The sequence below is a fragment of the Crassostrea angulata genome, chromosome 8 (assembly GCF_025612915.1).
Source record: "Crassostrea angulata isolate pt1a10 chromosome 8, ASM2561291v2, whole genome shotgun sequence".
Lineage (NCBI taxonomy): Eukaryota > Metazoa > Mollusca > Bivalvia > Ostreida > Ostreidae > Magallana > Magallana angulata.
This window is the reverse complement of record NC_069118.1, coordinates 33284545-33303247: the sequence shown is the minus strand read 5'-3', so window position 1 is coordinate 33303247 and position 18703 is coordinate 33284545. Positions and strand designations below refer to the sequence as shown.

At 31.4% G+C, this 18703-nt stretch overlaps 2 protein-coding genes and 4 non-coding genes across 6 annotated transcripts; 3 read left to right on the top strand and 3 right to left on the bottom strand.

The window, feature by feature from the left end:
* Window positions 1–1133: 1133 nt before the first annotated feature.
* Trnat-ugu (transfer RNA threonine (anticodon UGU)) lies at window positions 1134–1206 on the bottom strand. The gene has a single exon. It is a non-coding gene; the product is annotated as a tRNA-Thr (tRNA).
* A 2508-nt stretch (window positions 1207–3714) lies between these two features.
* Trnat-ugu (transfer RNA threonine (anticodon UGU)) lies at window positions 3715–3787 on the bottom strand. Its single transcript has one exon. It is a non-coding gene; the product is annotated as a tRNA-Thr (tRNA).
* Window positions 3788–7396: 3609 nt separating this feature from the next.
* On the bottom strand, window positions 7397–7469 carry Trnat-ugu (transfer RNA threonine (anticodon UGU)). Its single transcript has one exon. It is a non-coding gene; the product is annotated as a tRNA-Thr (tRNA).
* Window positions 7470–10579: 3110 nt separating this feature from the next.
* Window positions 10580–10652, top strand: Trnat-ugu (transfer RNA threonine (anticodon UGU)). Its single transcript has one exon. It is a non-coding gene; the product is annotated as a tRNA-Thr (tRNA).
* A 2945-nt stretch (window positions 10653–13597) lies between these two features.
* Window positions 13598–15451, top strand: LOC128160342 (caveolin-1-like). Its single transcript, XM_052823647.1, has 3 exons — window positions 13598–13733; window positions 13932–14011; window positions 14984–15451. Exons 2-3 carry the CDS (start codon window positions 13946–13948, stop codon window positions 15314–15316), a joined length of 399 nt encoding a protein of 132 aa, XP_052679607.1. The 5' UTR covers window positions 13598–13733; window positions 13932–13945; the 3' UTR covers window positions 15317–15451.
* Window positions 15452–16560: 1109 nt separating this feature from the next.
* Window positions 16561–17996, top strand: LOC128160341 (caveolin-1-like). The gene is made up of 3 exons (XM_052823646.1): window positions 16561–16687; window positions 16922–17017; window positions 17577–17996. The coding sequence occupies exons 2-3, from the start codon at window positions 16952–16954 to the stop codon at window positions 17907–17909; spliced, it is 399 nt and encodes a 132-aa protein (XP_052679606.1). The 5' UTR covers window positions 16561–16687; window positions 16922–16951; the 3' UTR covers window positions 17910–17996.
* The last annotated feature ends 707 nt before the right edge of the window (window positions 17997–18703 follow it).

The following is an 18703-nucleotide window of genomic DNA, read 5'->3' as shown; positions in this document are numbered from 1 at the left end:
TAATCTTTCTGTGTTAAGTTCATGTTATTGTCGGGGCAAATTGTTTATAACCAAAAAATGAATAAATAAAAACAAAAACAATCCATAAGATTGAATTCAACAACATATACTCTTTTGTACTCTTTGTTCTTGCTTCTATTATTTTGTTCTTTGTATTAAAAAAAAGCCTTTTTAATTTTTCTTCTTCATTTATTGACACTGCGTAGCTATTTGACTTTTGTAAAGTTATTCGTGCCATTTAAAAAGACATTGAGAAATAAGTCTACACCAAATTTTTTTCGTATAATAAGCTACATGTATATTTAAAGAAAAAATTCTGACAATATCGTAAAATATTTTATTGATAAGAACGTAGTATATGTACTAACGCTCTTCAATGTATGGAGAAACACAGTTCTTTACGATTGAAGTTTGTGGTGAATCTGCGCATGTGCAATAACTTAATGTCTGCCTGAAAGATCATGTGACTATGAATATTTTCCCCACCCTCCCCACCCTCCCCACATCTAAACTAACTGCATTAAGGTCAGACGAGACGTTCCTCGAGAATCTTTTTTGTATCTCATCGTAATAAAGAGATCCAATAAAAAATATTAATTTTATAATTATTTTTAAAAATGATTAAAATTTAATTGGATGTGTTTATGTGTCTAGATGGACGAGTGGTTAGAACCGTGGCCTCACTGCCATACGCGTATAGGTTTTAGAGGTCGTTAGTTCAAAGCCCCGCTCCGGCAGAGATAGAGTTCCAGTATGGTGAATTTTACTGTGCTGTATATGTATTTATTTTTATATCAGCAATTCAAGTGTATTTTCAAGAAGATTATATAGGAAATTGCATACTCTAGTATTTTGCAGAAATCCCTGGTAAGGTACCCTAATTTTTTGCAAGAAAACTTAAAGCTTGTCAAAATAGAAGTAAACCATCAACAAATTCCTGGAAAAAAGTTATGTAAAATTGAGGAACGTGTCGTCTGACCTTAAATTGTAAATTCGAGGATAGCTAAAAAATACTTTTATAAAGTAATAGTAACATTAGCACCCTATTTGTCTAGGCCCCTAGAATGCACATTCGGATACAAAAATGCTTTCCATTACTGAATGTTCACTTTAGGAAAACAACTTGCCCATACAGCCCCCAGTGAGGATCGAACTCACGACCCCTGGTTTACAAGACCAGTGCTCTAACCACTGAGCTATGGAGGCTCTTAATTCAAATAAAACATCGTATTTTTTTTTATTCTCAAAAGACATATATTTCATTGAACAGGTAACAGCTTTTATCTGACTAAAGAAAAGCACATAAAACTAGAAACCATTTATGTCAATAATTTATGCGTGAGATGCAGCCTGCTGGTCGAACATTTATGTCAATGGATTTTTTAAAACAAGGGATATATGTATTATGCATTCTTATTCCATAAATTCATGTCATTGTTTGCATTTTGCAACAAATAAAAGATGTAACAAGTACCATGAAAGAAAATATAGAACAAAACATAATACAAAAAAGTTGATACATATCGTTAAGAACAAATCCCCCCAAAATATTTTGTAGTTGAAAAGCTAAATACCCCTTCACTAACTCATCTTTAGGTAAATGAAACTCCAATGCGTAGAAACGAAATGCAATGCAACTGATCAATTAAAAGCATATATATATATTATATATATATATATATATATATATATATATATATATATATATATATATATATATATATATATGCAGAAATGATGAAAAGTTTTTTTTTATATTCCATTGTAATATTACAGTAATATAAATTGACTGTCGTTTGGTTTGGATTTGTCTGTCTTCGAAAAGTGTTTGTAAAATGAAGACCGACATTTTCTTATTGATGTTGACTCGTGCAATCGGGAAGCATATAGAACAAACCTTGCCTACAGAAAAAGCCTTAAATACAAAACAAACCTTGCATACGGAACAAACCTGGCCTACGGATTATATCTTGCCAAAGTTTGATCGCAAAACAATTATGTCGGACGTAAATCTCTTGCACAAGAATTTGAAGTGCAGTTTAAGTTAAGATAAGGTGTCTAAATGAGAATTTTTCATGTGTTTTTTTTTCTAAATGCTCAATATCTGATAGAAACTGAATTGGAATGTACAAATGCAAAATTACTTTCGGTTACAAACATATAATGTAATTTGCTTATTTTTTGGTTACTGGTTACAAAACTTCTAAGAAAGCTAGGTATGCCGGAATATGTTATTGATCAAATGAGTTTGGACTCGACGTCTTTTAGAATTTGTTATATATCATTTCTGTATATTTAAAATTTCGGAAACATTTTTAGATTAGCATTATTATAAATGAATGATCTACTGATATAAACAATGGAAACCTATCGCATTATAATGTATCTTGAGATCTTCAGATGAATTTCACCTAGAAAGTCAGAAAATACACAAGGTCTACGTTTTCTTGTTGAAGGAAAGGTAAAGTGACCACGAGCTATTATACTTTTGAAGTTATAGGAATGGAAGGGTCGTGCATGTTTTTTTTATTCTGAGCATTATATAATTGACATATCGCATACTCAAAAAAATTAGACTGTTAATAGCATTAAGTTTGGCTTATCTTCTACTTTATGTACCAGTGTTTATCTGTTAACAAAGAAAGGTCAAGGTGAAGAGATAATCACTAAAATTGAAAATGAGAAGTTATCAACTCGACACAGTTACATTGTACTTGAATGGAGTTTATTTCAGATTTGTGTCAAGCGGAATAAAATGCTTATAGTTTTGCAATTTGTTTTGCCCTAAAATATAATTGCATTTTAAGTTATTACATTATAAGAATAAGTACATTATAAGTACAGTTTATAAAAAAAATGGTGACCCTACCATAAAATCATCCATATATACTATGATAATGTAGTCATCGGAAGCAAAACTGAACGATTAGCTGAAAACCACTCAAGCAACTGAAGTTTATAAGGATTTGCCTTTCTTTGTGGGGTTTCCCTGGAATCCGAAGGCACCAAAATATGCTCCTGAAAATCTTAACATAGGAAACATAGTAATCAACGTGGAGATTGATTGTGGTTCCCGACGATGCATTCTGATTAAATTTTACGCTGCATGTTTTTATTTCTGTTTAAATTTCTTTCTTTTTAAAACTTTTTTTGCTCTATGTTTGAAATTCTTTAAGGCCATATTTACTATTTTGATAATTTTTAAAAACAACATATAATGTCAGTTTGATAAGTTGTATGAAAGCTTTATCACTTTATTCTAAAAAAGAGATTTCGTTGCAAATGCAATTTATCATTTATTGTTTTTTCACGAGCTAATGGAGCTAAATTCATTGTTGAAAGTTTTTGAAAACTGTTGTTATCAATCAATCAAAGTGGTGGTGGATGTGTGTACTAGTATTTCCGTTATCCCATTTCTAATATAATCTGGTTAAAATTGTATTAACACGCAGGACCTCTGTACTTTAAATATTACACAAGCAGTGTTTTCGTCCTAATCGGACGAAATAAATTACTAGATTTTTTAAATGAAATGTTACTGAGTTGAATGGCATAATTTGTAGAAAATTCATACAGGTATCTTATAGACTTGATGACAAAATACAAATATGTTCCTTTGCTATCACCAGTTAGCACAAACACTGACAAATTTTCAATAACGTAAGTGTGTGTCATTTCTGAGAAAATCCATATATAAAAGAAAGCTAGCCAAAAAGCCCCCAGTGAGGATCGAACTCACGACCCCTGGTTTACAAGACCAGTGCTCTAACCACTGAGCTATGGAGGCTTATATACTACACACAAAAGTCACAATTTTTTTCTGTCAAAGCAGATTTTATTGAACTGGTCACAGCTGTACTCAAACTAAAGAAAAGCACATAAAAGCAGAAGCCATTCATTATTTATGTTTCATATTCTTATGAATAAGTGGAAAGCAGATCGCAGGACGAAGATTCACGTCAACAAATATGTTAGATGACTGTGAAGTGGATTCTTTTTGAATGCATTCTTGATGACGTTACACTAAAACTAAGAGCAATTGAGAAATATGCTTTGTTATTTCAACCCATTCATCCAGCCTTTTTATCTTGTTCATCAAATTTCGGAATTTATGATGTTTGTTTTAACTTATAAACTCTTTTCCATTAAAAGTTTTATCTGATAAAATTGTCCATTAAAATCTGACATCCAATGGCTTATACTGATTTCATAAATGAAATACAAACAAAAAATTGAAAATTAAACATCCGCAAACAAAACCAAAATAATCCTCTTATTTTCAAGAAATATATATTATTTTCATTGGCCTATTAGTTGAAATGCGGATGCAAATATTTTTGTTTCCCTGTCAGAACTAAATCTATGTTGAGCAAAAGGTTATTGTGTTAAAACTTAATGAACTTCAAGTATAATCAGCTAAAGACGACCACACGTATATGCAATGTTGATGGGATACGTGTATGCATGCTTTTATTTATTTTGCATTGTTTTCTAATTCGTATTTACCATAATTGCATATGGTTTAGGCTCTACATTAGAAATGTGATTGAGAAGAACAGAATTTTCTTGTTTATGGTTAGTTCGATGCAGAATTGTAAATTAGCAAACCTACAAAGTTGCCACAAACTTTAGTTACCAAAGTTTATCCCAGATCAATGATACCTGGTGTAAGTCAACAGCCACGACCATTTAGGGTTCATTTCATCTAGCAAAAAAGTATCTCTTTACTTAGTTTTACGTATTTCGAATTCATCATTCATAAAAAAGCCCAAAACTGAAACCAGATTACTTACTTTTAAGCGAAACTACTTTTGGACACATTCAAATGTAAATATTCTACTATAGAAGTTCAGGCACGAGTTCATGGTTATGGCATTCAACCACAATGAAAGCTTTTCGCTGTTCATCGTTTATATTCATGTCTAAAATTTTGACATAAGGGTGTGTGCATATTTCAGTAAATCAAGCTATCTTGGCTTCGGGAGGTTGGGACAAAGAAAATCAAACTGCCTCAGTCTTTTTTTGCATTGTGATACAGTCGAGTAAGTGGTATCTAAACTTTAACTTGTTTGATAAGATTGTTTATGTGTTTGCGTTCATTCGGTCACTTTTGCTTAGAGATAGTTATCAGTTACCGGTAATGTGACACGAATATCGGTTGTTATGTCTTTCAATAGAAAGAATAATACAGCAACGTCCATTCCGTAGATTTAAAGAGTGTTGGTTAAAAATACCTTATTTATATTATTTTGCCGTTTTTATTGGAGACGGGAAGGGGGAGGGGTAAATCATTGCACAAGTTATTAATGCTTTGTTTTTTTTTAATATGAAGTGTATATAAAAGGTTAATCATTACGATATAAAAACACAAAACTTGGCCAGTAAAAGTGTTAAAATCTTTAGAAAATAACGATAAGAAAGTCTCCGAGAAATTTAATGACCTAAAATAGTAACTTGCATCAACTGTTGGTGATCATCAAACACAATAGAGTTAGCTTTCAAATGAAACATGTACAATCATTATGATAAAATGTAACCTTTTGAACGAGACCCATTTTGTTAAACTAGTGACAACGAATGAATATCCCAATTTTTTATGTGTTTAAGGAGTTATCTTTCTTGGTGGAGGTCTATCATGAAATTATGTGGCAGACTACAGTAATCTGCTTTATACACTGACCTATAGAGGCTCATGTATTAGTATTAAAGGTCATCCTTTGTCGTCTTTCGCAGACACCGATTTTATTGAACTGGTCACAGCTTTTTCCCAAACAAAGGTGAGCGCATAAAAGCACAAGCTATTCAATATTTATCATTCATATAGAAGCGAATAAGTGGAAAGCAGATCGTAGGGAAAGGAATGATGTCAACAAATATGTTAGATGAATGTTTTAAGGATTCTTTTTAAATACGTTTTCCATGACGTTACACTAAAACCAAGAGCAAAGAAGAAATATGCATGGTTTGTTATTTCAGCTCACCCTTCCAGCCTTACATATATCGATGAACTATTTTTAGGATTTCTGAGGTTTGTTACAACTGATATACTTCTTTACAAAAAAGGAAGTAAATTTCATTTGATAATATTGTCTTTTTGAATTGAACACCCATGAATTTATAAAATAAAATACCAAGAAAATATGTTTAAAAAAGTCTAAAAACCAAAACAAAATTATCTTTTAATTTTCAATAACCTTATATCTTCTTTTCTTTGCCTAATTGTTTAAATGCTGATGCAAATAAATTGTATTTGTCTCCCTGTCCAAAACTAAATCTAAGTTGAGCAAGATTTTAATGTGTAAAAACTTAATCAAGTGTGATCAATTAAACCCCAAAAGTAAACCCAGAGTTAAGTTGGACTTTCTGTTAGGTTGTGTCTGATTGGTACTGTAGTTGGTTTGATGTACTGCCGATGTTTGCTCCAGAAAGATTTACCTTCTGCTGGTTCATAAAGGTGTGTGCACTTACTTCAGTAAACCAAGCTACATGTACCTTGGCTTCGTCAGGTTGATACAATTAACAAAAAAGTTTAATTGTTATACAGTCAAGGAGGGGAGAAGGTCATCATTAATGAGATACGGGATTCGGTTGTTATGTCTTTCAGTGTAAGGAAATGTACGTATGTAGTGTTTGGACCATGTAGGTAATTCCTAGCATAATGATGACCCTGCTTTGTTTAGGATACTTTACAATTGCCCCGAATACATATAACATTTTGTTTATCTTAGAAATTAAAAAGCAATTTTCAAAATGTACATTTTGATATGTTGTAGAAACGGAAGGGTAAATTACTGAGCATATCATTAATGCTTTTTTAAAAATATACATACATGCATAGAAAAGGTAATTACAGTATGATGAAAACATAACCTGCCCAGTGAACGTATAATTTATTTTATCAAATGACGATAAGAAAATCTCCAAGAAATTAATTTCAACTAAATCGACACTTGCATTCATTTTTTGTTATTCTTAAACACAGAAGAGTTAACATATAAAGGAAACATGTGAAGTGATAAAATTCAAACTCATGAACGAGACCAAGATACCTAAAAGGATAATTTTGTTACATTAGTGACAACGAAATGAATATCCCATCACCTTTGATGTGTTTAAAGAGTTGTCTTTCTTTGTGGAGGTCGATCATGAAATAATGTGGCAGACTACAGTAATCTGCCTCCCCCCTCCCCAAGCCCGCATAAAAAAAATAACATTATGCTATGTTCTTTTTGACCTAAATCTGGTTTATTCGCTGTTGTGAGTCAAATATTTGGCAATAAGTTTCAAATATATAGTAGCTAGGAGGCGAAATTTCATTCGTCTTCGGTACGAATCATTTTCAAAATTGATATCTTTATTGAAGATATTTGTACATGTAAAGAAAAAAACATTAAAAAGCCCCCAGTGAGGATCGAACTCACGACCCCTGGTTTACAAGACCAGTGCTCTAACCACTGAGCTATGGAGGCTTAGATATAGAAAAAATAGGACAATTCATATTTCTTATTAATAAATAGTCACAGATGGTATTGAACAGGCGACAGCTTTACGCAAAATAAAGAATACAATGGAAATCGAACATCACTTAAGTAAATATCCCCTTTTCATGTACAATTCACTATATGTATTGGATAAATGATACATCTATCAATGTCCAAAAATGCTCTAGAAATATTTGTTGTGCATGTATTGGACACATGAATTCAATGGACATTACATTAAAATAAAATTGTTTGTTTCCTGTTATTTATATGATTGCTTTACATTAACTATGACGAAAAAGTTTCATAAATAGTGATCTGCATTTTGACATAACATGTGCTGTTCAGACAAATAGAAGATCTTTTTAATTTAAAGTTGTCTAGGATTTCTTCGAAGGACTGCAAACCTTAGAGAACCTTAAATTAAAAAAGTCCTTTTTTGTCTGAATTGTACAGATTAAGGTAATGAATGATATTTGTTTTCCTCTGTCGAATACACAAACAGATTTGTAAACTTGAATTATGGTGTTTACCTCTAAAGGGACCTAAAAATGATTTAAATTTAAAGAAATTATCTTTAAAATGGTTCATATATGTATTTTGAATTATTGACCAACTTTTAAATGTTAGAAGTCAACTTACAAGCGAAATACAGAAGTAGGAAATCATTTTCATGTAAACAACCCAGTCTTCAATTTGTTCATAAATAAAATTACCTGACAGGTCCATTTTTTGACAAAATGACTATTGGTAGACAGGATAAATTGATTCAATGTGTTCATCAATAATATTATCAACAACAACAAAAACATTTCCTTGAAACTGATATCAATATTAATGTAACACATACTTGTCTGTCTTGCTTGTAACTCGATAGTTGACTTTTAACTTTTGACGAATTATTAAAAATACCCATATTAAACATTTAAGATGCATGTTAAATATATTTTGAGCTTAAGTCGTGTCTAGGTCCCTTAAAGTCTAATTACACACTTAGAAGTATAAAACTATATGCTTTCGAAATAATAAAATACAATATTTTCTTATATATACTATGATTTTTTAATTTTCTTCTTTAGTTATATATGTAATGTTTCTTAATTAAATGCTTGTGTAATTTTGAAAAAAGTATCGTGTAGCAAGATATTGTATAATTACGTGCAATATTGCATTTTATTATAAAACAAAAAATAATGATAAGTGTTGTAAAATGTTACATCAAGTAACTTTTAATAATAGAAATGAAAATCTTATGAAATGATGCTTTCTAAATGAGTCTTTGGGCAATAAAGAATGCAGAAATCGATAGTAACATTTCTTTACCCCCTTACAAAATTGAATTTTCAGACAATTTCATCTTCATATGTTTCTAAAGCTTAGCAAAACGGCTATCGTATGAGCTCTTCAGTAATGGATATATGTCTCAAACAGTTTTGTCTGAAAATCAAAAACACTGCAAAATGTGCATCCTTCTATCCTTTGTTCCAGCAATCCAAAATTATACCTGTGACGGTCCGATATTAGTCAGCTTCTTAATATCAGACAGTTACCAGTGGTTACAGCACTGATATCCTTTACTGTCTCAGGTAAATCAACTTTCAAATTTCAATGGCAGAGTTTTAAGGACAATATTTGCCTCAAACACCTCTGTATCAAATGGATATATGCCAAAATCGGTTCTGTTTGAACCCTAACCCTGCTGAAACAAAGGAATGACATCACAGCAGTGTTTTAACTGCTAATTAAAGGAATAGTTAAAATATTTTTTAAAAAGTTCAATTTAATTCTCTATTTCTTTTTTTTTGGCAAAAAGTAAAATGTCTTTTTTACATACAGACTCTGATATATAACACTAGATGATACCTCGCGCAAGCGCAGGAATTTATACTTTACACATTAATGACACAATGCTAAAATGCTGAACCATATATACATGTATTGTCTGTATATACTGAGCCCGAATTTTTCTTAAGTGTTCTCTTAACAAACAAAAAACAAACCAAATTAAATAGCTGGATATTATCTGAAAGAGGAAAAATCTAAACTGTATTGGATGATATAAAATTATACTAATGTACAAGTTCATGGCCTTAATTCGTTTTGTTGCAGCTGAGTGGAAAATGATATACAACAGTGATTTTTTTAAACCAGTGAGTGGGTATTTAGGTCGTCATTTCTCTAGACTGCATTTTTAGGTTAAATTTCACTGCAATTTTTATCACTGACCCAATTTAGAATCTCTGATAAAAGACTGATTTGGAAAAAACATTGGGGAAGGTGGTCACCAGCGTGTCTGTTATCAACATTTTTTTGGCTTGTAAACAAACACCAATAGTTTTGTAAACTTCTGCACTGAAAAAATAATGTAAATGTTAAATCAGGAGACAAATGTCCCCACGAAATCCACGAAAATTGCGTCCAAACGAATCATAGAAAACTCAAAAGCAGCCATTAAATTTAATGTTAAAGCTTAATTATATTACTACATACAGGTAAGCATATTTTTTCTCATAATTGGTTTATTCAATCATATCAGGCAATTACTCAATCGTCAATAAAACGGTCAATTTGTTAACGCTGTCACAAGTATAGATATTGAGATAAAATGCGTCACGGTGTATACATGTAATTGTCTTAACAAAGCATCCAGTCTTAGATCAGTGGTTAGAGCACTGGTACTGTAAACAAAGGGTCGTGAGTTCGATTCCAGTGTTACATAATCTTTTATGGACAACTTCATCTATAAAAAAGTAATTTAAGTATAAAGTATAGCATTTCATATTTTTAACGATTTCTATACTTCAAAAAATGATTTTTACGTTTTTGCTCGAAATATTATCTTACCAAAGAAATATTACTTAGAAGCTTCGAATTCAAAATATCCAACGTACAAATATCTGAACTTGTGTTAACCTTTCAAAGTAGTAAAATTGATATCACATTTATTTGTTTAACATGTTATTCAACATCCTTCAACCCTCTTTAATTTGTGATTTTTCTTTTGTTGGAGAAAAAATCTATGCCAGTTCAATAACATCTGTGTCCTATGCTATTGAAGGAACAAATTAAATTATTTGTCTTTAAAATTGCAGATATGCGCCTCCATAGCTCAGTGGTTAGAGCACTGGTCTTGTAAACCAGGGGTCGTGAGTTCGATCCTCACTGGAGGCTTAATAAGTTGTTAATTCTTTTTAAATTTTTCAGTATCTTTGCAAAACCATTTGTGTATGAATTAAGACAGTTCTATAATAAACTACGAAACGCCTGCACCAGAGTAATTGCTTATATATCCTTGGTATTTCAAGTGCTATATCAATGTTATATCGACATCAAAACCTATCACAGTGATGGACAAACCCCGAGGAAGGATCGAAATCATGATCCTCACATGTAATCACAAGACCAGTGGGCATGTTCCCGAAAGTATCTTAAGATTCGTCTTAAGACATGTCCTAAGACATATCTTAAGACTAATCTTATGACCAATCTGAGACATATCTTAGGATGTTTCTCGAAGCTATCTTAGATGTGTCCTAATTTAAGACATCTTAATTTCAGTTTGTATGTATCCTTACAAAAAAAACAGTTAAAAACGATGATACAAAATACTGTACTATACTTTGGAATATATTTTTTCAATCAGAAAACATAATTTGGGTACATATATCATAAATAGAGTAAATAAAGTATTTATATTATCACATAAGTATTATATAAACTGTGCAGTGTGTTGAGCATTTGGTCGTTATTGATTTATATATATATATATATATATATATATATATATATATATATATATATATATATATATATATATATATATATATATATGTGTGTGTGTGTGTGTGTGTGTGTGTGTGTGTGTGTGTGTGTGATTCCTGTGTGTCTATTTCAACTTAACGAAAACTCCCGAACTTCATATTCTTTCCCATCCCTTTCCCACTCGATCTTGTGTGAGAGAGAGAGAGAGAGAGAGAGAGAGAGAGAGAGAGAGAGAGAGAGAGAGAGAGTCATTTCTTGTGAAACATTCACTACATTATTGTTCTTTTGGATTTTTTATCTGCCTTTAATCCAATAAATGTAAGTGATTGTCTTCAATATTATGGAATTTTAACATGTAAATAAATACTTTTAGGAAAAGCTAAAGTATGTAAATGAATGGTTCACACAGCAGTCAACATACACTTGTAAAAGCACGTGTACCTTGTTCATGTTTTTATATGATCAGCCAATGATATTGGCAATTGGTTTTAATTCGCGCCAGTCTTAAATTATACGTGCGTCCAGTTCTGTCCAGTGCCTATTCATTACATTATACATGTTAAGCGAGTGAACCATAGCCATGTCATCAAGAAAAAGAAATCCTAACTTTTCTGATGCTGAAATTCAAATCATTCTCAAAGAAGTGGAGAAATGGAAAGGAGTCTTGTTTTCGAAACTTTCGACGGTAACGACAAACAACACAAAAAGCGAGTATGGGAGGCAATTTGCCATTTTTACTAGTTAAGACACCTGTTAGGATGTCTTAAAGTTAAGATATTTTTTAAGACATGTCCTAAAATAGGATGGCTTCAAGAAATTGACTTAGGACTAAGACGTGTCCTAAGTGATGTCTGAGACATATCTTAGTCTTAAGATAGCTTCGTGAACATGCCCACAGTGCTCTAACTACTGAGCTGCTTAGGCTTTTTTTAACGTTTTAACTTTAATTTTAATTTTTGTAATGATGGATCTATAAAATATGCTAGTTATTTTGTTGTAAAAGCAATAAAACGTAAAATTATCAAGAAAAGTGATATGATTACTATGTGAATCATTTCTAGAATGACAACAAATGCTAATTTGTTAATTTATCAGTTTTACATAAATTCCATTCATGAATTAAGAGTTAATGTATTTTAATAACTTGAGTCAATGTCATCTTCATCTATCATAAATATATTTGTTATAAGTCGATCGTTTTATGTTTTTGTATTTTAGCAGCTTAAGTGAATTAACCAATTTATCACATACTAATAATTTTTATAACGCATGAATAGAGATAAGGCTGACTTAACGAATACCTAACGGATACACTTTACGAATACTCAACACATTTTCCGATATAGAACCATATCCTTGTAATTTTATTGAAGTATAAAATTTATTGGGTTTTTTTTCAAGCAATAAAAATATAAAAAGAAATTTAAAACCAAACCATTTCAACCAATCATACTTTATCGTTAAAATAAAAAAAATACAATTTGAAATGAACTAGGTGATATATCGTTTGATTTAATATTTCATAGCAACATTACCGTCTTTCATTGAGGTACCTTGGTGTTGTTTACTTAACGACAAACACTGGATTGTTCAGAATTATTGATATATAGGTGTTTTTACGTTTACAATATTACATCCGTCAAGTGATAAGCGCTTGTGGTTATCATTGTTACGTCATGAAAAAGTCAATATTATTGACAATATCTATTTCAAAAATAACAGCAATGTAACAAAGATTTCTGTTTTTATAAATAATAACAAATTTGTGACGTGATTGAGTTTTATTCAGCAGAGTTTTACTTTGCATTTTACCATTCTATTAGTGAATGTGTACTTAAAAATAGCCTTCAATTTGGAATATTAAAATGAATTCAGATTAAACAATATCACTGCGCATTTTATAATTATATAAAACTATTATTTTTTTTATCTTATTTGCCCTTACCTTTGTGATTCTGAGATCAAAATGATTTTCAAACACAAAACAGAAGAAAATCACTGGTAACTTTAGATACATTATACAAGTTTTAAACAAAGTCACGGTTTTTAAAATATTTTTTTTCACTCCATTTGTCTGCCTCATTCTGTTGAAGCAAATCATTTTGAGAAATATCTTTCAAATTGAAAATCTCTTATCATTTTGTGTTGATTTAACTCGCATATCCTGACCTATTTTTAATATGAATAAAAAGACTTTTCACAAAAGTAATTGAAAAGGACGTATGTTTGGAATACTCAACATCTTGAGTCAAAGGCAAGATATTTGGTATTCAAAATTGCCAATCTGGGGTCCACCGAAGCATAAAGTGGGTATCAATAGACTTGTTAGCTCGGTGGGTTATTTCCTCAGTATATATATGTGATTTTGGGGGTCAATTATAAATTTTGTGTTTCCATACTATCTGTTGTGGCAACAAAGCGAGGTATAAAAAACGAATGCACTTAATAAAAACACTCTAAAAAGATTTGCCATTCTCCTTATTGCAATCGGTACGTAAAACTTAGCCCTTTTATACGCATTTGTGATATATCAAAATTTCTTTTTTACACAGATGTATGTAGAAGGTTATTATTTGAAAGTGTAAATTATTAATTGTTACTATCTCCTCTAAAAACTTTCCGTGTACTATATTTTGCATTTAAAAAAAAATTAAGATAAAGGCTACAACATTTACTTTGTTTATAAAGGACAAAAAATCAACATGTCACAGGAAAAGGAACTAGATATGATTGACAGGGACCCAAATCAACTAAATGCACATGTTAAGGTATGTATTGAAAGCTGCTTGGTCCGATTTTATATCAAATTTCATGCACGCTTTTAAACGATGGTTATGCATAGTATATGTATTATTATAGACATTGCAGTACTTTTTTCTAGTCAATTAAGCCAAATTTCAACGAAGAAAAATACGTACAAAATTTGCTTATAAACAAACGACATAAAAGGGCACCGCGTTTTTTCGCCTCATGTTAAATTTCACCCCTGACGACGAGACGGGTATGGTTGTATTACGACTCTGACATCGCATTAAATAAAGGTCGACATAATCAGACAAATTACAAATAAACATGTGTGCGTTTTGTTCGCTAATATTTTTGAAGTTTGCTCTCTTTACAATCGATGCATAGCATGCGGGTTGAATAACCCCAATCATCCGGGGGACGAAACGAAACGGTTTCCTTTTCTAAAAATTCCCGTGATGCACTTTGGTTTGTTTTTTCGTTTGCCCAAAAAGAAATTTTTATTTACTTTGAATATACCTAACTTTGAAAGGAGACTGATTCTGTTCGTGTAAATAGGAGAAAGTCCATAACTTTCTAAGATGATTGATTTGTATGAAAAAAAATTGATACTGTAATTTAACAAAAAAATCGGACCAAGCAGCTTTAATGAATGATTTAAAGATAAAATTGTCTAAATTGATGTTTTAAAGATATACATATGTGATAAATGGTTTTTACATTTATTTACAATGTTTTTTAAAAAGTTTTTTTTTTCGGTAGGGGCACTAAAAAATTAAAATCTCAATATTCCAGGACATTAAAACTTGACTAGATCCGGTTTTAAACCGGTACTGAAATTAAAAGAAACTATGTTTTCCTTCTTAAACAGAAATCGATTCAAAAAATCTGTAATTACCTAATATGCTTGACGGCATTTGCTTGTAAACTGTCTAAATGTCATCTGCCATATATGATTGTCTGATGTTTATAGTTATAATACTGTTGCTTTACAGGTCCAGTTTGAGGATGTTTTGGCGGAACCAGATGGTGCACATAGCATTGACTGCGTCTGGCGTTGTAGCTATATGTGCTTCAACTGTGGCAAGAACTGCTGCTACAAGTTGATGACGACACTATGTGGTCTATTCATCGCCCTGTATTGGGGATGCGAGTTTGCATTCATTACCTTTGACCAGGTTTGGTGCATTACTCCCGGCCTAAGAATTTTCAGCATCTACATGGGCTGCGCTCAGAAATTCTTTGGAACCTGCGTCACGTGTTTCCTTGCGCCAATATGTGAAACATGTGGTCTCATGTTTAGTAATATAAATGTGAAAAACCAATAATTATCTTGACATGAGGAAAGAAGATTTGTTTCTGTGTCCGTTGCATCTTTCTCTACAATCACCATGTAACATGAAGTGGGATTTTCAACAATTATGTATATTTTGATATTTATTTCAATAAATTCTGTTTCAAAAGCATGTTATTATTCATCATCAATTCATACTTCACGCAAGTTTGAATGCAAAAGGATAATAATTAAGGTTGTACTATGATATGTATGGTCTAGCTGTAGACTTAAGTGGTGGTAATTAATCTAGGAATTCAAGAATATATGAAATGACTCTAGTTAGGCCTAAATAATTAATAATCAGTGACCTAAACTCATTTTTTTTAAAAATATGTCACTATTCAAAGAGTATGCTTAGAAACTTTGGGTAAAACTCAATATAGATGAGATTGAAAAAAATTGTTACTTGCACATTTGTGTTTAGTCTATTATTTCGACCAAATTTTATTCTTCTGTGAAATAGAAAAATCACTACCCCATGCGCCTTTACATGTAAGTACAAATTTCAATGCTAGTGAACCTTGATATATGACGTCAAAATACAGTGCAGCATCTCTGGGAACATTATTTTAAAAGATATATACAACAGGGATGCAGCTTTAATCGTGTTTCCCCAATTATGACACGCATTCCTGTTTCACGTCTATTTTCCAAATCAGATATACAAAAAGCCTTTCTTTGTACTTGGATAGTTTTGCTGTGTGTTCTCAGAAAGTATTTGTTCCTTTGTGCGTAGAATAGCAATACTTAGCGTGTCTTATCTTGCTGACACCCTCTCACTTTCTGTTTTTTTTTAAATCAAAAACAGTCATTCAAATGCATACTTGCAATTGCTAAAAAGGTTTTCATAATTCCATTTTGTTATATAAAACAAGCAATGCAACTTCTTATATATAAAAAAAATACAACAACTGCGGTTTTGACAATGAAAGGCAGTTCTGATATGTAATACCAAAATAAGTATTTTCGAAACGTTGCTCATATTCTCAACAGCAAAAACAAAATTGAAAAGTTTCGTCTCACTTTACTCGCATAGCATGTCCTTATATTTTTTGTTATATGAACCAATGAAAACTTATCAATAAAGCAATTGATCAAATCGGTTTGACTACTCAACGTTATATCTGAAGCAAGATATATTTGTATTAACATAATTGTATACCTGAGATTTAACAAAGCAGAAAGGGGAATCTCAATGGGCGTCTTAGACCATTAACTTTTCTCCAAATTTTCAAATGATTTTATTAAAACGGATTTCATTTATAAGTATTGAATAGCAATATCATCTGTTGTGGCAACCAGGTATTATATGAACTGATGTAGTTATTAAATCGGCACTAGCACCTTTTTGGATTTTCAACAGGTAGGATATATACATATATTTTCTCAATACGGTGCAACATTTTTTTTTTCATTTTAATTTCATTTGTAAAGTTCAAATTATTTTTAATTAAAAAAAATCATTCAGTATTTCTCGTGTTTGCAATTTGTTTGCCTTAGATAGAAGTCAACAATAATTCTAGAACAAGAATTATTTTATAATTTTGACCGTGGACATTTTTTGGTAATTAAATCATTTTATTTCAACAATTTTCAGGTTTATAAAAGACCTTAAAAAAAACTCAACATGTCACAGGAAAAGGAACTGGATATGGTTGACAGGGACCCAAATCAACTGAATGCACATGTGAAGGTATATTTTGTGCTTTGAAAATTTCATTTTTACTAAATTGTGAGGAAAATTAATTGAAGAAACAATTTGGAAAAATTACAACAATTTGGATTATATCAATTTCCCTCAACAAAGCGTTGGTTGATATGTAGTTGCAACTCAAGATTACATTAATACTCGAGGAGGGAAAGATGTGTCAAATTTACATAATCAAGTATCTCTCAGGTGTAAATCATCTATTTACTTCTGCTTGACAAATCCCGGTCAAATATTATTTGAAAAATAATACCAGGCATGGAATTAATAACAAAGAAGTAAGATCAAATCTTTCATAAAGACCTTCGGGCTTTACTGGATTTAACAACGCCCCGACCAAAATTTTAATTCATCTAGTCAAATTATATTTATATGTTAAATATCATTCATTCATGACAGGATCGGCAAATTGAGTATAGTTTGATGCTGCCAACTTCATCAGTCTTATGCTTGCATTATTAATAATTATCTATAAATCATTACCGTATATGCCTTTTAAATTTATTATTCGATTGATGTTTTTTCATTGGTATTTGCTCTACAGGTCCAGTTTGAGGATGTTTTGGCAGAACCAGATGGCGCACACAGCATTGACTGCGTCTGGCGTTGCAGTTATATGTGCTTCAACTGTGGCAAGAACTGCTGCTACAAGTTGATGACGACACTTTGTGGTCTGTTCATCGCACTGTATTGGGGATGCGAGTTTGCATTCATTACCTTTGACCAGGTTTGGTGCATCACTCCTTCCCTTAGGATCTTCAGCATCTACATGGGCTGCGCTCAGAAATTCTTTGGAACCTGCGTCACGTGCTTCCTTGCGCCAATATGTGAAACATGTGGCCTTATGTTTAGTAGGATAACTGTTAAAAATCAATGATTCTCTTATCATCCTCATTCTGGAATCATTAAATGAGTTTCTTATGTCTGTATATACTAGTAAAAATATATAAAAATATAAATTATTTATCAGCTGTGATATCATTTTTCATTAGTGGATTCCAATCTGTTTCTTATGTGTCTAGTCTAATAAATTTTTGTGAAAATATTGTTATAATTCAGACCAAGTCACAAGTTTTCTACATAAAATGCTTAATCTTCTTGTTGCGTTCTGAAATTACGATACAATTTGCAATCTTTGCAATAATAGTACAATCAAAAGTTCCCTATCTGAGAATGTAATACTCCGAATATTAAATCATTAAAATATGAAACCTAGATGAAAACATTACACCTAGTTACTTGGATGTGAGTGAACCGACTAACAAGGATAATTCACTGAATGCTCGGGACTACCTTATTCCGATAAACAACAATTATGTGATTCTTATTTAATGCATTATATTTACATCTACCAAGTATTATTCTCTCTATTTCTCACGGAAACTTATAGTTAATTCATAGCTCTATAGAAACAGCCAGATTGAAATCTACACGCCCCGTTTATTGATTGGTCGATATCTACAGCGGCTGAAACTGAAAAGAAAGTGACAGGACCAAACTTGACACGCCCAGTTTATCGATTGGTCGAGACCTACAACTACCTAGGAAAAATCACGGACTGCACGAAATAATCATGACGATGTCAGACTCAGAGTCTCACAGGTGACGATTTGGCCGTTTCTTTTAGTTAACGTACTTACGTACATTAACAGTAATTCAGTGAATTTTACT